This window comes from Leucoraja erinacea, chromosome 5 (assembly GCF_028641065.1).
Source record: "Leucoraja erinacea ecotype New England chromosome 5, Leri_hhj_1, whole genome shotgun sequence".
Taxonomy (NCBI): Eukaryota; Metazoa; Chordata; class Chondrichthyes; order Rajiformes; family Rajidae; genus Leucoraja; species Leucoraja erinaceus.
The window spans coordinates 16,014,047-16,039,883 of NC_073381.1; the positions used below are offsets into that span (position 1 = coordinate 16,014,047).

The window sequence follows — 25,837 nt, forward strand, 5'->3', positions numbered from 1 at the left end:
GGACTCTGGCGCTGTAAGGCAGCAACTACACTGCCGTGCCACCATGCCACGCCATTGGTGCGGACTCGTAGAGGGCCGAAGGGCCCGTTTCCACGCTGTATCTCTAAACTAAACAATCTATGTGCTACTGGAAAGTCCACATCAAGCAATGCACTGTAGACCGGCAGAGTTTAAGTGTTTCAGGACTGACGGTGCTGAACTGTTCCAATTAATGATCGGCTGTCATTAGGGAGTGCATTGTTCCTGAATAGTTAACTGGTGATTTATTACGTGGGAAGTTATGTTAGAAATTTATAGCATGATAGATCATTAACAAGATGTCCTTGCCAAAGTGGCTAATACTCCATCACACTTAGATAACAGTATCTATGGTTAAAAAAGGAGTAACTTTACTGGAAGTAGATGAGTCATTAAATTACACAATGAAACATCAGAGGCCTTTCGTGTAAAAGAGCTAGCAGGTTTGTGCTACTCCTGCTTTCCCTTTCCCCACAGCCTTTTGATTTTTGTGTTCTTCAAGCCTTTATCTAATTTGCTTTTGAAAGTCACTGAAGCTGGTTCCGCTTGCCCCTTCAGGTCGCTCGTTCCACTGTGGCACGGTAGAACTGCTGCCTCACAAAACCAGGACCTCTGGTGCTTTCTGTGTGGAGTTTGCACGTTGCCCCTGCGACTGTGTGGGTTTTCTCCCGCATCCCAACCATGTGCGGGGTTGTAGTTAATCGCTCTCTGTAAATTGCCTCTAGTGTGTCGGGAAAGTGAGATAACGTAGAACTTGTGTGAACGGGTGATCAATGGTTAGCATGGATTCAGTGGGCCGAAGGGCCTATTTCCATGCTGCATCTTTCAATTTCAATCAAATGCCACCAAAGAGAGTGGTGGGAATCAGGTGCGAATGTGGAAGGGTGCAAAGTTCCTCTCTGCATCTGTGTTAATCGGAATCTGACTGTGACTGTTTATTTCATTGAAGCTCCTCCAACATTTACTGGATGACCGCAAACCAACGGTGGAAATCATTAAGCGGGAAGGGGAGAAGATCGCCGAGTCAGCTGATTCCATGGACCGTGACAAGACTCTGAACCAGTTGCAAGGCCTGAGTCACAGGTGGAATTCCCTTCTTACCAAGGCTGAGAACAGGTATGAACATACCCATGGGCCCAAGAATGTTTCGATTAGTTCATTTTTGTCAGCTGTACCGAGGTACAGTGAAAAGCTTTTTATGGTTGTGCTACCTGGGCATGTGACATGAGTACGTTCAGCCCTTCCACAACTGAGTTAGTTTTAGGTTGATCTCTGCTGTAACTCCTTTCACTCCCCTCAGCTCCACACACCTTAATACTCTTTGTGCTGTTCCAGGAGGGGATATATTATTCTGATGTCTGGTGTGTTTTGACTGGATTGCATGCCGAACAAGCGTCTCACTGGATGTCTGTATACGTGACAATTATGAAACCAATGAACTATAATAATTAAGATTTTTCTCTTGGGTGTGAACGTTTTAAGCTGACATCTACGGATGTAGTGGGAGAACTTCATGTTCCTCTCTTTACGAAGAAATGAATATAAAGTACTCGCAAAGTGGCTGATAAAATAACACTCAGTTGCTGCACCTCTGAGTCACTCCACTCTGATTTTGTGATTATGTTTACTCATCTGGACTTCCCCAGCAGAAAAATAAAATGCTCCCGACTTCTGCCCTTTCCACAGATGCTGCTTGTCTTGGTGTTTACAGTATTTTGAGGTTTGCATTTAATTACCTGTATTCCCATTTCTTTTCATTTTGTTCACGTGGCTTTTAGTGGAGTGGGGTGTGATGGCGGAGGGAGTGTGGAGGAGGGTAGAGTCAGAGTGGTGCACAGCCAGTCTTCAGCGACCCAGTTTCAACCATGTCCTCAGGTGCTCTCTTTCTCCCTGTAACTGCGTGGGTTCCCTGAAGCCCCCATTTCCCCCCCCCCCCCCCCCCCCCTTCAGCTGCTCCCCCCCCCCCCCCCCCCCCCCCCCCCCCCTGCTGGGATTACTCCCACCTCCCGTAAACCTATTAGTTGATAGAATCATTAGTCGAACCAGGGTGGAATTGATGGGCATTGCAGAGGGAACGGGACTGGGAAATAAATTGGGGAATAGGATTGCTGGGATTTCTCCCAGAACCTACATAGACTTAATGTGCTGAATGGTATCCTAGGCTAGAAGATAACATCGATTATGCATTTTTAAGAAATGAATTTGATTAGATTAGATTCAACTTTATTGTCATTGCACAAATACGAGTACAGGTACAACAGGTACAACAAAATGCAGTTTAGCATCTAATCAGAGTGCAAGTAAAAACACTGGTTAAAACAATATGTACAATGTGGATGAATTGAACTAGTACATAGGCAAATAAATATATACAGATAAAAGGGTATAAAGATAGCTAGCGTCGGGCCTGTGAGTTCAGCAGGGTAACGGTATTTAGGAAGAAGCTGTTCCTCAGCCTGCTGGTGCGAGACCTGAGGCTCCTGTACCGCCTCCCTGATGGGAGGAGGGCAAACAGTCCATGATTGGGGTGTGAGGGGTCCTTAATGATTTTCCCAGTCCGTCTCAGACACCGTGTGCGGTGGAGAGCATCCGTGGCAGGGAGCGGGGCACCGATGATGTGATGAATGGTTTTCACCACCCGTTTCAGTGCCTTCCTGTCAGCTTGCATTTTGCTTTTTTAAAGGTTTTAAGTTATAAAACATCAGACCCCATGAGAGAGGATATGAGCATAATTGTCCATCGTTATGTTACGGGTGAACTGGAAAGCCTTGACGGACACTCTGTATTTTTGCCATATTTTACCGTAATTCATTCAGTTGAATGAATGCTGTTTGTTTTCGTTTCCCTTATTTGACAATCTAAACTCTGCCGGAAATGCCTTAGATCATAAGTATTGCAGTCCCCTGCAAGTATCCATGTGTCCTGTCTTTTCCCATCTTATGAAACCCCAGCAGCACTGGAGACTGAAAAGCAGGAGGTCATTCTGTCCCTAGAAACATTACACCATTCACTGAGTTCGTGGCTGATGTATCATCTTGAGCCCACATCACACCAGATAGAGTGGTCTTGATCCTATGCCATTTATTCCAGGCAGTTTCCCATAACAAATGTTGTCTGCGGAGCACTATAATTCATCAAAGCACAGGGAAAAAAATTGCTTTGTCGCTTGCCATAATTTATCAATTACACGAAGCAGTTAATTTAGAGCTTATTTGATCCATTCTGGAAGAAGACTATAAGAATATAAATTAAAGTACTTGCGATGTGGCTGATTAAAAATGACACTCGGTTGTTTCAATAGGTTTTGAGTTTCAGGGTACATGAATTGTAATGTCCCAAGCCATGAACATCACCTAACCAAAGTCACTACAAACCGGCTGTTAAACACATTCCAACACTGACCTTCTGTCCTGGGCCGCCCGCCTCCACTGTCAGAGTGAGGCCCAATGCAAATTGGAGGCACAGCACCTCATATTTTGTCTGTGCAGCTTACACCCCAGCGGTATGAATATTGACTTCTCTAACTTCAAGTAACCCTTGCGTTTCCTCTTTCTCTATCCCCCCCCCCCCCCATCCTAGTTTTCCAACCAGTCTGACTGTCCTCCTGATTACATTTTACATGATATACCTTGTTTTCAGCTTCCCCTAGCTAACAATGATCTATTATACCTTTTCCTTAATCTACGTCCCCTTTTTATCTCTCGTTTCACACCGTACCCTTCCATATTTCTCGTTTCTCTCACCCCTGAAGGGTATCGACCCGAAACATCACCCATTCCTCTATCCAGAGATGCTGCCTGTCCTGTTGAGTTACTCCAGTATTTCATGTCTATCTTTGGTGTAAACCAGCATCTGCAGTTCCTTCCTACACATCACTACGTCATCTGTTTGCTGTCTTACTGCAGTTGTGGAACTTGCTATTACTTACTATGATTAGTAATGCACAGCCATTACTTATTACAAAAGTAGAAGGCATTTGATTCACTGACTCTTGAGCTGACTCCAAAGAGTCATCATTCTCCTAACTCCAAAGAGTCACCTATTCACCGTTCTCTTTCCCCACAGCCTATTTAGTCTCGCATATCTGGCCCCATTTCAACACTAGGAGAAAGTTGCAGTGGACATTTAGCACTTCTTTAGGATATGGGAAGAAACTGAAGCACATAGTCACAGATAGAGTGTGCAAACTCCACACAGCCAGCACATGAGGTCAGGATTGAACCCTGGTCCAAGGAGCACTACCTGCCCCCACAAATGGGCAAAAATTCAGCAATTACTCTACTCCATGAACATGTCAATAGCTGTAAAATCTTTTGGGGGTATCATTGAGCCTATGAAGTCCTGGGACTTTCATATGAAGAAAGACTGGATAGACTCGGCTTGTACACGCTAGAATTCAGAAGATTGAGGGGGGATCTTGTAGAAACGTACAAAATTCTTAAGGGGTTGGACAGGCTAGATGCAGGAAGATTATTCCCAATGTTGGGGAAGTCCAGAACTAGGGGTCACAGTTTAAGGATAAGAGGGAAATCTTTTACCACTGAGATGAGAAAAACATTATTCACACAGAGAGTGGTGAATCTGTGGAATTCTCTGCCACAGAAGGTAGTTGAGGCCAGTTCATTGGCTATATTTAAGAGGGAGTTAGATGTGGCCCTTGTGGTTAAAGGGATCAAGGGGGTATGGAGAGAAGGCAGGGATGGGATACTGAGTTGGATGATCAGCCATGATCATATCGAATGGCGGTGCAGGCTCGAAGGGCCGAATGGCCTACTCCTGCACCTATTTTCTATGTTTCTATGTCTATGTTTATGAAAGAAGCCTTATAAAGAGAGAATTCATGATCTGCTATCTCCCTCATTGGAGACCCTCGGACTATCTTTGATTGGACTTTACAGGCTTAATCTTGCACTAAAAGTCATTCACATTATTCCCTTTGTCATGTACCTCTACACTGTGGATGGCTCGACTGTAATCGTGTATTGTCTTTCCGCTGACTGATTAGCACGCCACAAAAGCAAAAAAACAATAAACTAAACTCAAATAAACTCAAGTCAAATGCTGGACTTCCATTTCCACCCATGCTTCTTCTCTTGTATCTCCGCAGACAGCGACAGTTGGAGGCCATCTTGGTTGTGGCTCAGCAGTTCCATGACACTGTGGAGCCCTTGGTCGAGTGGCTATCGGCTGCTGAGAAGAAGGTCGCAAGCTCTGAGCCTATTGGAACTCAAACAACCAGACTGCAAGAGCAAATTACCCAGCACAAGGTGAGTATTCACACAGCACTAGAATTAGACATATTTTTTTTATCTTTTGCTTTTATCTTGTGTTATTACATTATATTTTTGTTAAGTACTTTATGTTTCCATTGATCACAGTCACAGTTTATATTTATTTTTTCGGCTTTTCTTACGCATTTATGCACCTTATGTAGGCTACGGAAGATGACGTCACCAGTCACGGTAAACAGTTGCACCAGGCTATTAGAGTTGGTCAGTCACTAAAGACTTTGAGTTCCAGAGACGATAAGGACATAGTCCAGGGAAAGCTGGATTCTGCCCAGACTCGGTACATTGAGATCCAGGACAGGTGTGGCCGCAAAGCTGCCCTGATCCAGCAGGCTCTCGCCAATGCCTGGGTATTTGGGGAGGACGAAGTTGAGGTTCTGAACTGGTTGGCTGAAATGCAAGACAAACTTAACAATGTGGCCATTCAAGACTGCAATCCCGATCGCCTCCAGAAACAACATTTGGACCACCTGGTATTATTTTTCATTATGTTTTCTATTTGATTTCGGCAAAACTTTTCTTTAAATATAATTTTCCTTTTGCGCTACATTTTCTGCTGTTTTGCTCAATGTCGTTTCTGACGGAGCTTTCTGCTCCTACGTGTTTTGTTGACCAAACCTGTTCTGCAATAATAGAACCTTCATGAAGACATTCTCCTGCGGAAGCAACACGTTGATCAGGCCATCCAGAATGGGCTGGCACTGCTGAAACAGACAACAGGTGAGTCCTCAGTATGTGCAAGGTAATGGCCCTCTCCATTCTTCTGTTCTGTCTGTGACTAGCCTTTCGGACAAAGGCCTTGTATCATGCTCTTCTGCCTCTGGTGCTCCCTTTGTGAATTCCTGGTAAACCTTCGCATCCAGATCTCAGGGGTCCCACGTTGAAACCAAGTGTGAGGGTCTTGAAGATAATTGAAGTAAAGGGCCTGTCCCACGAGCATGCGACCTGCATGCGGCAAGCGTGACCAAACCGGAAGCGGGGGCTGTGCGGAGGTCGAGTGAGCGACGTGAAGTTGGAGCGAAGTCTGCGGGAAGTTCGCTCGTGAAGTACGGCGTCAAGACGCTGCATACAGCGTCGAGGTGGTGCGTACGGCGTTGAGGCGGCTGCGGGCCGGCAGGCCGTTGCCGCGCAGAATTTTTTAGCATAGTAAATTTTTCGGAGCCCCGCGCGATGTCGGGACCAGCTCCGCACAATTCCATACGACTCCGGCGATCAAAGTGGGACCGGACCCGCGAGGCCGTACGGCTCAAGCGACCACGTTAGGTCGCGCTTGCCGCATGGAGTCGCATGCACGTGGGACAGGCCCTTAACAGGAGATATTCAGGATGCCCCTTCGAAATCTACCTGTTGGATTGTGTCCAACACAAAGGGGAAAAGTAATGGCAGAATGCAACATACGGGGGCATTGACAAAAGGTCTGGTGAGGAAGTAGGTCTTAAGGATAGACTCAAAATAAACCACAGGACAGAGGTTAAGGAAAGGGAATTTGAGAACTGAAAGTATTACTGCCATTGCTGGAGAGGTGAAAAACCAGGGACTTGCAGGAGCCCAAAAGTTGGACGATTGCTGTAATCTTTGCGTTTTTTGGGGCTAAGGGTAGTTACACAGTTACACAGGTGAGAGGCTGTGAAAGGGAGGATGAGAATGTGAAGCTCAACATCGAGAGGAATGGGGTGATGGCTAAAGACTTGATGGAACTCAATATACGGATATTGGAGTTATGGATGAGATGCCACAGAGGTGGCTTACCCAGGATCTGATGGCACGACAAACAGGGTGACCATGTACCACTGTTTTGCAACTCTTCCATGAGGCAGGGTCCACATCAAACGCTGCTGCATTAGTATGAATGTGCTGTGGGGCATTCTGAGGTTGTAAAATATTTGTATCTAAATGCAATTTTTCCATCCCTCTGGATAGAAATTGTCAATTCCCAAAGTGTTTTGCTAAAGCTAATATTTAGGAAGCTAGCAACCTATGGCTGCATGATTTTCAAAAAGAATGGGAAGTAATTAGATCCAGAAAAAAGTGACTGCAGATGCTCATTTATACCAAAGATTTAACTTGATCCTTGGTTTTAAATCACATATGAATTACGGAATACTAAGGATATTTTTTTTGTCTTTGTAGGGGATGAAGTTATAATAATTCAGGAGAGGCTCGATGGCATAAAAGCACGCTATGCTGAGATTACTGCCACCAGTGGTAAAGTCTTGAAGACCTTGGAACAGGCCCTACAGCTTGCCACCAAATTTCAGTCTGCTCACGAGGTGTTGTCTGCCTGGCTCGATAGGGTGGAGGCTGAACTGGCCACATGTGCTTCCGAGGCACTTGCAGGAGAACAGTTAGCTCAAGCTCAGGAAAGACAACAGGTGAGTCTCCCTTCACCGCGTGTGTGTGTGTGTGGCCGCACGTACCTGGGTCTTCACGTACCTCCAGGTTTTATGGCATAAAATTATAACCTTTTCATCTGCACGTTTCCTCGTTGTCCCAGCGTTCAAATGCAATTGGGATTTTCCCTTCGCGACAATCGGCATTAGTGCAAGTGTGCACACTGCTTGTGCACATTAGGGAGTGAGTGGGTGCACACATACCAGTGTGTGGGAGGGAGCAAGCTAGTGTGTCATTTCTGGGGACTTTGTTCACAAAAATTGCTTTGCTTAAGGCCCTGTCCTACTTTCCCGAGTTACTCACGAATTCTCCCGAGTTTTCCCCTTGATTCAAACTTGGAGATGCCAGCCGTAGGTACTCGGGGTTATATTTTTTTACTCCTGGACATTTTTCAACATGCTGAAAAACGTCCCGACTTACCTAGTGCCCCGAGTTTCTACGGCTGGCATTACGAGCCGCTACAAAATATCTACGGACTCGCTACGGACATTCTCTGAGTTTGAATCAAGTGGAAAACTCGGGAGAATTCGTGAGTAACTCGGGGAAAGTGGGACAGGGCCTTCACTGGTTCACTGTGGATGTGTCTGACCTTTTGTGAATGGCTTTGGGCAAGAAGGTATACGTCGAACCACCTCGATGAGCTATTACTTTGGCAAAGACTGGATTGTTACTCAGTTTTTGAGTGTAATCTTGAACTTCATCAGTTGGGAGAACAATGTCAGGACAACAACAGGAACTTGCTCATGCAGGGAATCTTAGCCTCTGATTGACCCCTTTTCTGTTTTTAGCTTTGGTGCCACTGACTGGAGTAACTATAGTATTGCTCCCCAATGTTCTGTTCCCTCCAACAATAGTCCTTGGGGTGTATAAAAAGTAGTAACACTTTAGGAAGTCTCCAGTTCATCTCTATGTGGTGAACAGTGACTATTGTGAGTGAGTCAATGAGACTGTAACTAGCCTCTCACTGTCGCAAATGGACAGCAGCTTGTAATTATAAGGCACTCTATTAAATTATCACAATTACGTTTTAATAAAATCTTTCATCATAGTTTGAAGAAGGGTGTTATGCACTATTAATGCTAACTCTATATTGATTCTGTGTTTGACAAGATATATTTACTAAATTGGAAGTGTTTTGGCCATTAGCTGCAAATTATTATTCATGTGCATATGCATTTGCTAATTCTCTAAAAACATTAAGGCAAGAAATGCTAAGTGTAGATTGATGATGCATGTGAACCAATCACACATAAGCTAGCATCACTAACTCCACCCCATTGTAACACTTATACTAACACTCATTCTCGGCACTGCCAGTTCGAGCAGCTAGGATGCACTGTTGTCCTCAACGTTGTTAAGTTTTAGTGCTCATTAAAATGTGTTTAAATCATACACGGTCTCTGGTGCCTGTTTACATGGTGTCAGAAGTGGTCTGACCCACTCCTTCTGCATAACACCTGTTTACACTAAGAGCTAAGGAAAATAATAGTACAATGTAAAAAAAAAGGCATCATAATCAGGCAACTCAAGTTGCTGTCAGTGGAGCTTCACTGAAAAGTGGTCTTACTCTGCGTAGGTTCTGACTTAAGGTTCTGGCATAAGAAGGGGATAGCAACTTCTCAGCTCACTTAACACATACATCTTAAATAATCTGTCCATTGGCAGTAAATCTAATTGTGAGAAATACAAAAAAAAATTCCCTGCAAACAATTGACTCATTTCAGCCTCTCATAAAAAAGACTCGGCACATATGTGTTGTCCTATGTTAGTTATGTATCACTTTGAAAACATTACCCATTGCACTTACGTATACTATTTGCAAGTTACTTTTGATAATTAGACAGTTTAAAAGAATCGGATTGCATTTCATGAATAAAGACAAGAAAAGTGTAATATATTTGATTACAATATCAGACAGTAAGTGAAGCTGTCGTGAATTTCAACCATGAAACAGGAAACTACGGAGATTGTGTGAAACCTAGATTAGCCCCAACTTGTCTATATTGCTTATTATTGATTTCCGAAATTGGCAGGGCACAGAACCAGAGTGGCATCTAATCAAGTCAGTTCCTCATTAAGTGGGGGTTCCAGTTAAAATTACCTCCTGTATGTGTAATTCATAAAGTCATTCAGTAGAGAAGCGGGCTATTTGGCCTACATCCTTGTCCTTACTGGCCTATCAATGCAAATCCCATTTGCCTGCATTTGGCCTATATCCCTCAAAACCTTTCTTCTCCATGAACCTGTCCAAATATTTTGTAAACGTAGAAAATAAGTGCAGGAGTAGGCCATTCGGCCCTTCGAGCCAGTATGATCATGGCTGATCATCCAAAATCAGTACCTCGTTCCTGCTTTCTCCCCATATCCCCTGATTCCGTTAGCCATAAAAGCATTGTAATTGTGCCTGCCTCTACCGTCTTCTATGGTAACTTGTTCCATGTATCCTTTGTGTGACAAACCTGCCGCTGAAGTCCCCTTTAAATCTCTCCCCTCTCACCTTAAACCTCTAGTTTTAGACACGGATAAAGACAGGCTATAAAAACACATTTGACTATCTACGTATCTCTGCTCCTTGTAATTTTATAAATATCTATAAGGTCACCTTTCAGTTTCCTTCGCTCCAGGCTAAATAGTTCCAGCCTAGCCAATCTCTCTATATATCTCAAGCCCTCCAGTCCTGAAACATTTCCTGTGAATCTTTATGGTGCCTTCTCTATCTTAATCATGTCCTTCACTTCATATGGTAACCAGAAATGCACATAGTTGTCCAAGTACCGTAATAATTTGTACAGCTGTAACATGATGCCCCAACTCCTAAACACATGCCTCGGCCAATGAAGTCAAGCATGCCATGCACCTTCACCACTCTGTCTACAGAGATTCACTTTTATACTTCTGGATCAGAATGTTTTATTGCTGAAGCAGAAAGCTTGTACATATGTAAATTTCTTGGAGAATAATCTACTTTAGGGGGAAGAGGGGAAGCGCGATATCCTGTCGGATAGGATACGCTATTTTCCTTCATTTTGCACATTGTTGAGATGCACCCAAGCCAAGACGGCTGGTGACTTAACAAGTTTTCTGTGCTGGTCCTCAGGAGCTGAAGAGAGAGATGATGGAGTACAGAGTGAGTCTGGACACTGTCAATGAAGTCAGCAACGCTCTGCTGGAGCTTGTCCCTTGGAGAGCAAGGAGAAGGACTCGACATACTGGTGTCTGATGACAATGAACGCTATAGATCAGCCAGCGAGGCCATCGCACAGAAGGTGGAAGAAATAGGCGCTGCTATACAGAGATCACAGCAGGTATGTCACACCCTCCCCTCTATCACATTAGAATGCCGGCTTTATTCACAAATGGCACTACAGATAAATATCTATGCACAAAATACTGTCCCGTCATTATTCTCCGGGAACAAAAAGATCTTTTGGGCAGGATTTAAATATGCCAGGCAGACACTGCTTGATATGGAAGCTGAAGCAGAGCTAAGTTGTTCATTGTTGAAACCATCTGTCTGATCATCAATTGTTCTACAGGGCTTCCGACAGCGCAGGAAATCCTTTGTTGTAGGAGGGACGTTTAACTAACTGAAAGCAGCTACACTAGTAGCAGCTCCACCGGTTCAGAGTTGGTTTGAGTTTTTTATTTAAAGAGGAAAATCAAATGTATGACTGCCAATTAATCAGTGACATTGTGAATTTTTTTAATTAAAATAAAGTTTAGTTTATTGTCACGTGCACCAAGGTAGAGTGAAAAGCTTTTGTTGCATGCTGGCCAGTCAGCGGAAAGACAATATATGATCACAATTGAGCCATCCACAGTGTACATGATAAAGGGAATAACGTTTAGTGCAAGATAAAGTCTGATCAACGATACCAATGAGGTAGATAGTAGCTCAGTACTGCACTCTAGTTGCCTGATAACAGCTGGGAAGAAACGGTCCCTGAGTCTGGAGGTGTGCATTTACGCACATCTATACCTTTTGCCCAATGGGAGAGGGGAGGAGTGGGAGTGGCTGGCGTGCGACTCATCCTTGATTATGCTGGTGGCCTTTCCGAGGCAGCGTGAGATGTAAATGGGGTCATAGAAACACAGAAAGTAGGTGCAGGAGTAGGCCATTCGAGCCAGCACCTCCATTCAATATGATCATGGCTGATCTTCCAAAATCAGTACCCCGTTCCTGCTCTTTACCCATATCCCTTGATTCCTTAAGCCCTAAGAGCTAAATCTAACTCTTTCTTGAAAACATTCAGTGAACTGGGCTCCACTGCTTTCTGTGGCAGAGAATTCCACGGATTCACAACTTTCTGGGTGAAAACGTTTTTTTCTTCATCTCTGTCCTAAATAGCCTATCCCTTATTCTTAAACTGTGACCCCTGGTTCTGGACTCACCCAACATGGAGAACATTTTTTCCTGCATCTAGCCTGTCCAATCCCTTAAGAATTAAATATATTTCTGTAAGATCCCCTCTCATCTTTCTAAATTCCAGTGAATACAAGTCCAGTAGACCCATTCTATTCTCATATGTCAGTCCAGCCGTCCCGCGAATTAACCTGGTTAACCTACGCTGCACTCCCTCAATAGCAAGAATGACCTTTCTCAAATTAGGAAACCAAAACTGCACACAATATCCAGGTGCAGTCTCACCAGGGCCCTGAACAACTGCAGTAGAACTTTCTTGCTGTTAAACTCAAATCCTCTCTCAATGAACGCCAACATGCCATTAGCTTTTTTCACTGCCTGCTGTATCTGCATGCTTACTTTCAGTACAAGGGAACTCTGGTCTCGTTGCACCTCCCCTTTTCCTATTCTGACACCATTCAGATAAAAATCTGTCTTCCTGTTCTTGCCACCAAAGTGGATAACCTCACATTTATCCACATTATACTGCATCTGCCATGCATATGCCCACTCACCCAACCTGTCCAAGTCACCCGGCAGCCTCATATCATCCTCTTCGCAGCTCACTCTGCCACCCAGCTTTATGTCATCCGCAAACTTGGAGATGTTACATTCAATTACCTTGTCTAAATCATTAATATATATTGTAAATAACTGGGAACCAAGCACTGAGCCCACTAGTCACTGTCTGACATTCTGAAAAAGACCCGTTAATTCCTACTCTTTGCTTCCTGTCTGCTATCCGTTCTCTATCCATGTCAATATCCTAACCCCAATACCATGTGCCCTAATTTTGCACACTAATCTCTTGTGTGGGATCTTCTCAAAGGCTTTTTGAAAGTCCAGATACACCACATCCACAGGCTCTCCCTTGACAATTCTACTTGTTACATCCTCAAAAAATTCCAGAATATGAGGAAAGAATGGGTCGACTGGGCTTGTTTTCACTGGAATTTAGAAGATTAGTCAAGCATGATTTCCCCTTCATAAATGCATGCTGACTTTGACCGATCCTGTCACTGCTTTCCAAATGCGCTGCTATTACATCTTTAATAATCGACTCGAGCATTTTCCCCACTACTGATGTAAGGCTAACTGGTCTATAATTCACCATTTTCTCTCCCTCCTTTCTTAAAAAGTACAGTTACATTGGCTACCTTCCAGTCCACAGGAACTGATCCAGAGTCAATGGAAGGGAGGTTGGTTTGTGCGAAGGTCTGGGCTGCGTCCACAATTGTCTGCAATTTCTTGCTGTCTTGGATGGAGCTGTTCCCAAACCATGCTGTGATACAATGTGATGAAGTGCTTTCTATGGTGCATCTGTAGAAGTTGGTGAGAGTTGTTGGGAACATGTGGAGATGGGTGTTTGGTTACCAGAATAGCAACAAGGACCTAAACTGGATGGAAAAAATAGTAAATCTGCAGAAAAATCTTGAGCAGACAAGGTTAAAGGGTGATTTAATGGAATTGTTTACTTTCATGAGGGGTTTAACAGAGGATATGTGGAAATGGTTGTAGTGAGTAAAGAGTGACCACAAGCATGACATGACACTGATCCAAGCAGATTAGCAGTAAGAATATGACGAAAGCAATATGCAGCGCTATTATGATTTGGAATGTACAACAGAAAAGGTGGTAATCATTGAATCAACAGCAACATACAAAAGGAAATGGAATTAATTCTTGAGTTTTTGGAGAATTAGCAGAAATACAAGGAAAGACCAGGAGTATGGGACGTCAAAGGGGTGGTAATGGCAACAGAGCAATTTCTTCTGCATCGACTGATTCCAAAGGTAGCTGCCATACTTGTACAATATCCAGAAACAATCTGAAATAAAATCAGAAAATGCTGGAAGAAAGGCCTATGGCACTCCCCGACCTGTGAAATTGACGACTTGCGTAAACTCGCACATACGTAATAAATTCTTTAAGCTCACTGACACCTCCTGGTCTCCGCGTCAGAGCTTCCCCGTGATCTCCGCGTCAGAGCTCCCCCATGGTCTCCGCGTCAGAGCTCCCCCATGGTCTCCGTGTCAGAGCTCCACCATGGTCTCCGTGTCGGAGCTCTCCCATGGTCTCCATGTCAGAGCTCCACCATGGTCTCCGTGTCAGAGCTTCCCCGTGATCTCCATGTCAGAGCTTCCCCGTGATCTCCGTGTCAGAGCTCTCCCATGGTCTCTGTGTCAGAGTTCTCCCATGGTCTCTGTGTCAGAGCTCCCCCCATCATCTCCGCCTCGGAGTTCCCCTTTGGTCTTCGTGTCGAATAGCAAATTTCCGCATGCGTAGTAGCACTTCCATTTCTGACACGTAACATCTGACTTGCGCAAGGATCGGCAGGGCGTAACCCTCTGTAAATCGGGGAGTGTCTGTGTAGACAAACATCTTTCAATGACCCCTTGTCAGAACTGGAGAAGTGAACAAATAAGTGTTTTTTTAATTTGCAGAGAGATTAAGGGGTGGAGAGAACAAAAGGCAAGTCTGTTACATGGTGATGATGGGGTTGGCCAAGTAACACAATTGCTTTGGGTGCTGACTCGGAGAAAGCTGTCTGATGGAAAATATAGCATGGACCGCTAATCCTATTTCACAGCAGATACATGGTTCCACTGATACACAAGATTAATTTCCACCCCTCTGTTGTGCTCAGACCATTCTCCAAGCAGTCATTTCCTATCAGTGCGTGACAGTATAATCAAAGGCCATAGGATTAGTTGGTGTAGTTTGCAAAAAAAACAAAGTACAAATCAGCCTTGTGGCATCTAATGGGGAGATAACCTCTTGGTGACGATCATGTGCTTTGTATTAAATGCCTGTTCTCAGGCTCTAATATAAGTATGAAATCTGAAAGTTGATACTTAATCCTTCGAATCCCATTGTTTCACTGATCACACGGATCTATCAAAATATATTTATTTGTGATAATAATTTCTACATAACCTTTAGCATGAGGGAGCATGGATGCTATTTACCTGAATATTAGCTCAGACCTAAACTGGATGGAGAAACTGGTGAATCTCAGGGATTCCTCGCGCTGTAATGGTTCTGGGGTGACTTGATAGCATTGTTTACTTTCATGAGGGAGTTTTACAGAGGACATGGGAAACAGTGGTTGTAGTGAGTGAAGAATTGACTGCATGCATGACACAGTGTTAAGCTGATGAGCAGAAAGAAGTTGAAGAAAGAGATGCAATTAGTTATTATGATGTAGAATGTACAACAGGAAGGCTGGTAATCATTGACATAAACAGAATGCCTGTCCCAATCCATGTTCAACATTTAAACATAACTTTGCCACACTCATATTTGAGTGTTTGAGGGCATTGGGCCTGTACTCGTTAGAGTTAAGAAGAATGAGCGGGTAGCTCATTGAACCTTACCGAATAGTGAAAGGCCTGGGTAGAGTGAATGTGGAGAGGACGTTTCCACTTGGACCAGAGGCCACAACCTCAGAATAAAAGGGCGTCCCTTTAGAAAGGAGATGAGAAGAAATCTCTTTAGATAGTTAGTTAGATAGTTTAGATAGTTTCTACAGCTATATTAATAGCAAAAGGATAACGAGGGATACAATTGGTCCATTGGAGAGACAGAGTGGACAGCTATCTGCAGAGCCAAAAGAGATGGGGGAGATATTGAACAATTTCTTTTCTTCGGTATTCACCAAGGAGAAGGATATTGAATTATGTGAGGTAAGGGAAACTAGTAGAGTAGCTATGGATACTACGAGTTTCAAAGTAAAAGAAGTACTGACACTTTTGAAAAATATAAAAGTGGATAAGTCTCCAAGTCCTGACAGGAGATTCCCTAGGACATTGAGGGAAGTTAGTGTAGAAATAGCCTGGGCTAGGACAGAAATATTTCAAATGTCATTAGAAACGGGAATAGTCCCCGAGGATTGGCGTACTGCGCATGTTGTTCCATTGTTTAAAAAGGGTTCTAAGAGTAAACCTAGCAATTATAGGCCTGTTAGTTTGACTTCAGTGGTGGGCAAATTAATGGAAAAGATACTTAGAGATAATATATATAAGCATCTGGATAAACAGGGTCTGATTAGGAACAGTCAGCATGGATTTGTGCCTGGAAGGTCATGTTTGACTAATCTTCTTGAATTTTTTGAAGAGGTTACTAGGGAAATTGACGAGGGTAAAGCAGTGGATGTTGTCTATATGGACTTTAGTAAGGCCTTTGACAAAGTTCCTCATGGAAGGTTGCTTAAGAAGGTTCAACTGTTGGGTATAAATGCAGGAGTAGCAAGATGGATTCAACAGTGGCTGAATGGGAGAAGCCAGAGGGTAATGGTGGATGGCTGTTTGTCAGGTTGGAGGCAGGTGACTAGTGGGGTGCCCCAGGGATCGGTGTTGGGTCCTTTGTTGTTTGTCATGTCCATCAATGATCTGGATGAAGGTGTGGTAAATTGGATTAGTAAGTATGCAGATGATACCAAGATAGGGGGTGTTGTGGATAATGAAGAGGATTTCCAAAGTCCACAGAGTGATTTAAGCCATTTGGAAAAATGGGCTGAAAGATGGCAGATGGAGTTTAATGCTAATAAATGTGAGGTGCTACACCTTGGCAGGACAAATCAAAACAGGACGTACATGGTAAATGGTAGGGAATTGAAGAATACAGTTGAACAGAGGGATCTGGGAATAACCGTGCATAGTTCCTTGAAGGTGGAATCTCATATAGATAGGGTGGTAAAGAAAGCTTTTGGTATGCTAGCCTTTATAAATCAGAGCATTGAGTATAGAAGCTGGGATGTAATGTTAAACTTGTACAAGGCATTGGTGAGGCCAAATCTGGAGTATGGTGTACAATTTTGGTTGCCCAATTATAGGAAGGATGTCAACAAAATAGAGAGAGTACAGAAGAGATTTACTAGAATGTTGCCTGGGTTTCAACAACTAAGTTACAGAGAAAGGTTGAATAAGTTAGGTCTTTATTCTCTGGAGCGCAGAAGGTTAAGGGGGGACTTGATAGAGGTCTTTAAAATGATGAGAGGGATAGACAGAGTTGATGTGGATCAGCTTTTCCCTTTGAGAATAGGGAAGATTCAAACAAGAGGACGTGACTTCAGAATTAAGGGACAGAAGTTTAGGGATAACATGAGGGGGAACTTCTTTACTCAGAGAGTGGTAGCGGTGTGGAATGAGCTTCCAGTGGAAGTGGTGGAGGCAGGTTCGTTGGTATCATTTAAAAATAAATTGGATAGGCATATGGATGAGAAGGGAATGGAGGGTTATGGTATGAGTGCAGGCAGGTGGGATTAAGGGAAAAATGTTGTTCGGCACGGACTTGTAGGTCCGAGATGGCCTGTTTCCGTGCTGTAATTGTTATATGGTTATATGGTTATAGATCAGAGGGTGGTGCATCTGTGGAATTCATTGCCACAAACAACAATGGATATTTTTCATGCGGAGATTGACATATTCTTGATTAGTAAGGGTTTCGGGGAATACGTGGAGAAGGCAGAAGAATGAGGATGAGAGGGTAAAACAGATCAGTAGACTTGATGGGCCGAATGGCCGAATTCTGCTTCTAGAACTTATGAACTTATTTATAGCTTTCAGTTAGTGCTCTTTGTGGCACCTACTCCCTTTTAGCTGTACGGCGTGTAGAAATGGGCATGATCCAGAACAAGTAGAAGCAGACTCTGGTTTTCATAAACAAAGACAAAAAGATTGTGGTGAACAAGACCAAAATTACCCGAGTAAAACCTGTTGCCTACACTACCTCCCATTTATAATCCACCTGAATTCTCACTTCTCCAACTTAACTAATTACATGAATAAGCCAGAAACTTGTAAAAAAGTAACCACTATTCCCAGTCTTCATGTCAGCATGCTTTCTTCCAAAATTTGTTTTATGACGATATCTATACCATTGTCAAAATGCCAAAACTTTGGCAAAGTAAACTGAGGCTTTGATGTACATGGCTTTGAGGTAAGAATTATTGTCAGTAACACACCAAGGTTGGAATTCTCTTCCTCGTGATCGTCAGGTTCCATCTGTTACCTTGTTTGAAATGCAAAGCTTTTCATGTTTTTAGTGGTTCTTTAATGAGCTGTTCATTTCCTGCTGCACCAATATGTGACTTACTCTCACATCAAAGCAAGATTCACAATACGACAAAGATGACTGCACACAAACTATAACTAGGGTCAGAGTGTAGGTATTTGGAGATGTTCATATATTCTATGATGATAAATAAAACCTTCAAATCCCTCTGAACTTTATTTGCTTTATCATCCATGTTTCACTTGTTAGTAGTAACATAAATCTCCGGTGAAAACAATGGTCTGGAGATTCTATCGGCAGAGTGTGAATTTAGGTTGAACTGATGTTTACTCAAATACAGAGGGAAAGTTGGGATAAGTGTACCCTTGTGTGTTTTAAAAAGAGCACAAGTGCTGATGTGAGGAGGGAGAGGGAACATTAAAACTAGAAAGACTCGACTTGTACTCGCTAGAATTTAGAAGATTGAGGGGGGAATCTTATAGAAACTTACAAAATTCTTAAGGGGTTGGACCGGCTAGATGCAGGAAGATTGTTCCCGATGTTGGGGAAGTCCAGAACAAGGGGTCACAGTTTAAGGATAAGGGGGAAGTCTTTTAGGACCGAGATGAGAAAATCATTTTTCACACAGAGAGTGGTGAATCTGTGGAATTCTCTGCCACAGAAGGTAGTTGAGGCCAGTTCATTGGCTATATTTAAGAGGGGGTTAGATGTGGCTCTTGTGGCTAAAGGGATCAGGGATGTATGGAGAGAAGGCAGGTACAGGATACTGAGTTGGGTGATCAGCCATGATCATATTGAATGGCGGTGCAGGCTCGATGGGCCGAATGGCCTACTCCTGCACCTATTTTCTATGTTTCTATGATGATGCACTGATTTCAGAGCCGGAGTTGTAACTAATTTGAATGCCTTCCTCTGAGTCAAGAGTTTGCACTTGTAAATGGAACTTGTGTCGCACATTGAGGAAGAATGATGGGTGAACGAGTGGGTCCCAAGCAGAGATAAATTTAAAATATTTGACAAAAAGCTCCAGAACTTGCCTCAAAGATATAGAACTGATTCATTTTAAAAGCAGGTTGGACTTGAAGATGCTTAAAAGTGAGGGAAAATTATGGGCAAAGGCATGGTTCAAAGAGCCGGCACCAAGATAAAGGTAAGTTGTAAATATCTAATTCTTTGAACGTACACCAGTACCTCGACTACTATTCAGAATAGCTTCACAATAATAGTGTGCTAATTGGGTCATCTCCAAGAAGGTCCAATGTGTACGGTGCATTAATTGTCAGAGCCAGTGCGAGCATCATGGCTGTAATCAGTAAGCTGGTTGGTTCTGACTATTTTGTGGCGTTTTCCAGATTTTTTCAGCACACATGTTTTTTCCCACCTGGATTAATGGTGCCAGTGGCAAATCTGTGAGCTAATGCCGAGTAGGGCACCACATGAATGATGAACTTCCAGTTCCAAATACGATCTTAACTGTTAGAAAGCCTGATCCGCATTTCTTTCATTTACACCAGTCTTGTCGTTTATGGCGGGGTTTACGGAGGTCATTCACAATAAAATGTTATTTTACAATATTACAATATTTTTTTTATTCATTGTCATTTGAAACTCAAATGAGGCTCAAACAAAACTATTTTTCTACAGCCATACAAAAAGAAACAGTTTATACAAGACACACAAACAATTTAATTCACACAAACATCCATCATAGTGAACCTCCTTCTCACTGTGATGGAAGACAAAGTCTTTTCTCTCCCCTGTGTTCCATTCTTCTCCCGATTGTTAAAGCCGCAGGTGGGCGATGGTAAGTCCCACGGCCGTTAAGGCTGCGCCAGGTGATGCACGGCCCCGCTCCATGTCTTAATGTCTCAATATGGGAGCCCCCGGCGGGCGTTGGCATGTCCCGCAGCCGTTAAAGCCACGCCGGGCGATGTAAGGCCCCGCTCCGGGTCGTTCCAACCCCGTGACACGGGCGGCAGAAGTTAAGTTGCGGGAGCTCCGAAAAGTGGTCTCCCACTAGGGACCCGCGAACTCCCGATGTCACCGTCCACCGGGCCTGCGGCTGGAGCCTCCAAGCTCTGGAGTCGGGTCGCAGCCGCGCGCCACCACAGCTCTCCACGCTCCGAAGCCGGCCAGCTCCATGATGGTGAGTCCGCAGGCTCCGCGACTGGAGCCCCCAGGTCGTTCTGGCTGGAGGCCGATCCACGGTACTAGGCCCCAACGACAACAGAGACCCGACAGGAAAAAGGTCGGGTCTCCCGTGCAGGGAAGAGATTTTTAAAAGTCTCCCCCCCCCCCCCCCCCCCCCCCCCCCCCACCCCCCACACAGCCAAAAACAATATAAAAAGAACACAACAAACTACATTCAACTGGACAAAAAAAAAAAAAAAAAAGACAGACAGATAGGCTGCAGGGCACTCAGCGTTAGCCGACCATGTCTAATTCAGGAATAAAACTTGGGTTGCAATCTTGGATATTTTCGGATTTATTATTTGATCTTGTTGCATTTCAAAAGTGATCTCAATAAATTTTCTCAATAAATTACGCCAATTTTATTTCTGCCTGGGTACAAGAGAATTCTTAAAGTTGAAAAAAATGGTTTGTTCACTTTTTTTTCAATTGTATACATTCAAAGCAACCATTGACAAACGGACAGCATTGTTTTGGAGATGATATCATAAGAACGGGGATTTACAGTTGTTAAAGAATGGATTCATTAATGACGGCATCAATTCTAAGAGTACCCTTGCATTAGGCATGAGGCATTATAAATACTTGGTGAGTTACCAGTAGATCAGTCTGTGAGCAGATGTTCGGCCAGATGTGCAACCTGTAGAGCATCAAGAGACCTCGTAAAAAAAGCAGACCCTGGGATTGCGAATAATATTTTAGAAAAAAAAGGGCTTTCATTTCCGTAGTGCTGTCCGCAACATTAGGATGCTCATAATAAGAGAAACAGCGTGGAGGCTAGGTCACGCTAGGTCAATGCAGACCATCAGCCATCATTTACATAAAAACAAAGCAAAATAGGTCCAGGAGCTGGCCATTCGGCCCTTCGACCCAGCACCACCTGTCGGGCAGAAGATGCAAAAGACTACATTCAAATAGATTCGGAAACAGCTTCATCCCCACTGTTATAAAACTACTGAATGCTCCTCCAGCCAGCTAAGATGTAGCTTCCCAAACCTGACTCACTGCAGACCCAGCACTGTCTTTATCTGCACATTATCTGTAACAAAAATACCATCACGGTGTAACACTATATTCCTCTCTCTGTCATTTTCCCCGTTGCACTACCTGTTGTACTTGTGTATAGTATGTTTTGACTGGATAGCATGCAAACAAGATCTGTTACTACATCGTGGTACATGTGAAGATAATAAGCCAACAGCAATAAAGTTAGATTTGTGTTAAGAATAGTACTAATGGATGCTTGATGGTTAGCATGGACTCAATGGGCCCAAGGGCCTGATTCCATGCTGTACAGCTATACGATTCCAGGCCAGTGGCTCCAGCCTAGACATCTCCATGTAGGGGGGGGGGGGGGGGGGGGGGGGGGGGGGAGGAGATAAGATTATGTTGGAAAATTATTTCCCAAGCCCCTTGGGCAGTGGAAGCCATTCCAAGAGATTCTATGGAGAAATATTCTTGGAAGGTGGCAGTCTTGGTTTGTAGTGTGCGCTGCAGCAGTAGGAATGTTAAAGTGGGTCAAGGGGAGAGACCTACACCTCCTTGCTCTTGGTCACCAGTCTGTGCAGCAGTGATTACCCAAACAAGGTAAGAAGCTTACACCCTCCGCGGTATGAACATTGACTTCTATAACTTCAAATAGCCCTTGCTTTCCCTCTTTCTCCATCCCCTCCCCCTTCCCATTTCCCCCACCAGTCTTACTGTCTCCGTCTACATTCTATCTCTGTCCCGCCCACTCCCCTGACACCAGTCTGAAGGAGGGTCTCGACCCGAAACGTCACCCATTCCTTCTCTCCAGAGATGCTGCCTGTCCCCGCTGAGTTACTCCAACATTTTGTGTCTACCTAAGAACCTAGAAAGATTGGTTTTCTCGTGAGGCGAAAGCAAACGCAGTTGGCGGAATGAGGTTTGGAAGACTCTACTCCATGGCTTGACTGTTTGTCTTTCTTCTCATCAGTTCGAGCAAAGAGCAGACGCAGAGATTGCCTGGATCGCAGAAACGGAGAGGAAGCTGAGATCACTTGGTGACATAAGACTTGAGCAAGACCAGACTTCTGCAGAGCTGCAAGTTCAAAAGGTAATGCAGTGAACTCGACAGCCAGTGTCTGCATGTTATTACAATATAATCTCAGGTTCATTATGAGCATTTATAAAAGAGGTACACTCTGCAATTCTTCTGAAGTGTGTTGTTGTTTTGAATTGAACATCCAGTTACTTACATAGCTTGGTAGAGCGGCTCTATTACACGATATGTAAGACCCTGCTTAAAGCACTCTGGCCTTCATACGTAATGCCCTTCCCTCTGCACAGCGCTTCTCTGAGCTGTAAACAGTTGTCAAGAGCATGAATACTTTGGATGTCTTTTCAATTTCATGTACACCATTGCAACCAAGCAGCTGAGAGTATTGCTCGTCACAAAATATTGATCAGATTGGCAGACATTTAGGGGCAAAGAAGATCTTGCTCGTTCGATGATGGGAAGTCCATTGTGGCTTCAGGTGAGGTCTATTTTAAGACCTTGAACCACTTAACCATTTGCATGTGCGTAGTGAGGAAAAACAAAAGAAGTTCGGATGGGAGAGACTTGTCCTGGAGTCAGTGGTCTGAGCAAGACTCACTCACTGTAACCTTTGTGCAATTTACAGGAGGTTGCCAGGTCATTGCATTGGTCCTTGCCAGAACTTCAGAGAGATTTGGACTTAATATATTTAATACTGTCATTTCATTGTTGTGCAAAGCTGTTAAAGTGATGAGTGTGAAGAAGGGTCTCGACCCAAAACGTCACCCATTCTTTCTCTCCAGAGTTGCTGCCTGCCCCGCTGAGTTACTCAATCATTTTGTGTCTACCTAAAGTGCTACTTCCAGCAGTTTTATTTGTTCCTGTAATTAAAATATAAATTAACGGTGCTGATATATTCTTCTCTGTGTTTGAAGGCATTTTCAATGGATATTTTGCGACACAAAGACACAATTGATGAACTTGTCATGAATGGAGATGAAATAATGACTTCTAGCACTGAAGAGGAGAAAGTAACCCTGAAGGTACATTGATGAGGGAGGCAATCCCATGTTATTTGCCTTGTGTTGGAGCATGTGTGAGCCACCTTCATCTGCAGTGATTACAGACCCATGTTTGAGTGATGAAATTGTGAATGAGGAAAAGATGATTTCTTTAAGGTGACCGTTTACTACTTCCTTTGACATAAGGGCTTTGGATTGTTTTTAGAGGAAGCTGGACACGCTGCAGACCCAGTACGAGGTGATCAGCCAGATGAACGCAGAGCGGTACCTACAGCTGGAACGGGCTCAGTCTCTAGTCAACCAATTTTGCGAGACCTACGAGGAGCTCTGGCCATGGCTTGAAGAGACCCGGGTGTTGATTTCCCAGTTGCCCACCCCTGCCATTGAGCTTGAGCTTTTGAAGCAACAGCAGGAAGAACTTCGGGTAAGTGACTGGGTAGATCTGCCCATTCTGAATGGTATATTCCCAAGCGAAATGGTCTTCAGCTTGTGAAATCGCAAGCAGAAATATGCATTAAAAAAAATTCTATTAGCCCAATCCTCAGAGACTTGTCATCATCAGTAAACCCTTGTGCCGTTCTATCATTCATCGTCTTTCATCAGCGTCTTTCATCAGGTCATGCGTCCCATTATTCTGACTGAGCCAGCTGTGGCCTGCAGTTCCAAAAGGAAATGAGCCTCCTTGGGCTAGCGGGTCTTGGTCTTACAGAGTCCTCTCGAAGGTGCATTTCGTTGTCTCTGTACTGTACACTGACAATGACAATTAAAATTGAATCTGAATCTGAAGGGGGCTGGTGCATCTGGTCATGTGGTGTCCAGCAGCGGAGCCCTATTGTATTGCATTACGAAGTTGGTGTTGTCCACCTGTTAGACCTGGCACAGGGCAGAATCCACATTCATTTGACTGGGGTCTCCCGGCCTGGGGATTAAGTGGAAAAAATATAAATACGGAAAGAGCATAGCACATAGATAAAGATAAATACGGAAGGATTATAGAACATAGAAAAAGACAAAGAGTGAAGGAACATCTGCTTGGTTTCTTCTGACAGACTAGTCAAGCAATAGAATGATATCGAGTGTACCATGACAATGATCATGGAAGGCTGTGGCTACATCTTGTCCCACCAGATGGCAGATCACATCATAGGTGACAGCACAGTGGTGCACAAGTAGAAGGACATCATTTAATGTTGACTGCAGACTTAGAGAAGCTCCGACATGGTTGGCTAGTCTGGGTAGCTTTGGAAGAGTCAATGCAGGTGGTGATGAAGGTGTTTGGCACTCTTGTCTTCATCAGTCAGGGCATTGAGTACACAAGTTGGGATGCTACGTTACAGCTGTACATGATGGCTGGACCACATTTGGACGACTGTGTGTATAGAAAGGATATCAGATTCAGATTCAATTTTAATTGTCATTGTCAGTGTACAGTACAGAGACAACGAAATGCATTACAGAGACAACGAAATGCATTGCAGAGACAACGAAATCATTCCGCTGGAAAGGATACAGAAATGATTCTCGGGATGTTACCAAGTCTGGAGGGTTTGCATTATATGGAGAGGCTGTATAGAGTTTAGAGATACAGCGTGGAGACAATTTCTGTCCTTTTTGTTCCTAAATAAATGCATTGAACATGTTCGTTAGGTCAAAGTGCAACCGGCACATGGTCTGACATTAATGTTCCTAATTGATGATGATTAGCATAGACTGGAAAATGTGCATGTTCCTGGAACGCACGATTTGTAGGTCAGTTCATATTCTACTCTGGACGAATGATTTATCAAAACAATTTGTCTTTGTAATCTCACTAACGTCTCCCTGTCAACCCACATTAGCATTTGTAAATACATGTGTTTTTGGAGCAGCTGTTCCCATGTACACTTTCAGCTGCTGCCCTAGGTTGGAGTATATCAGGTAATGGAAGTCACTGTCATTTCTCCTTCACACTGAAGGTTCTGAGATAGTTTGTTAGTATAGAAGTTGAGTATAGAAGTTGGGATGTAATGTTAAAATTGTACAAGGCATTGGTGAGGCCAATTTTGGAGTATGGTGTACAATTTTGGTCGCCTAATTATAGGAAGGATGTCAACAAAATAGAGAGAGTACAGAGGAGATTTACTAGAATGTTGCCTGGGTTTCAGCAACTAAGTTACAGAGAAAGGTTGAACAAGTTAGGGCTTTATTCTTTGGAGCGCAGAAGGTTAAGAGGGAACTTGATAGAGGTCTTTAAAATGATGCGAGGGATAGACAGAGTTGACGTGGATAAGCTTTTCCCACTGAGAGTAGGGAAGATTCAAACAAGGGGACATGACTTGAGAATTAAGGGACTGAAGTTTAGGGGTAACATGAGGGGGAACTTCTTTACCTGGAGAGTGGTAGCTGTGTGGAATGAGCTTCCAGTGAAGGTGGTGGAGGCAGGTTCGTTTTTATCATTTAAAAATAAATTGGATAGTCATATGGACGGGAAAGGAATGGAGGGTTATGGTCTGAGCGCAGGTATATGGGACTA

General features: G+C 43.7%; 1 protein-coding gene across 1 annotated transcript in view; it reads left to right on the top strand.

Moving 5' to 3' along the window:
- The window catches only part of LOC129696942 (dystonin-like), a 529,669-nt gene that overhangs the window by 434,391 nt on the left and 69,441 nt on the right, over positions 1 to 25,837 (top strand). The window contains 10 exon segments of the mRNA XM_055635073.1: positions 968 to 1,134; positions 5,126 to 5,285; positions 5,453 to 5,779; positions 5,942 to 6,026; positions 7,437 to 7,678; positions 10,795 to 10,890; positions 10,892 to 11,002; positions 22,262 to 22,381; positions 23,239 to 23,346; positions 23,531 to 23,749. Of these exon segments, the coding sequence (XP_055491048.1) occupies positions 968 to 1,134; positions 5,126 to 5,285; positions 5,453 to 5,779; positions 5,942 to 6,026; positions 7,437 to 7,678; positions 10,795 to 10,890; positions 10,892 to 11,002; positions 22,262 to 22,381; positions 23,239 to 23,346; positions 23,531 to 23,749 (1,635 nt within the window).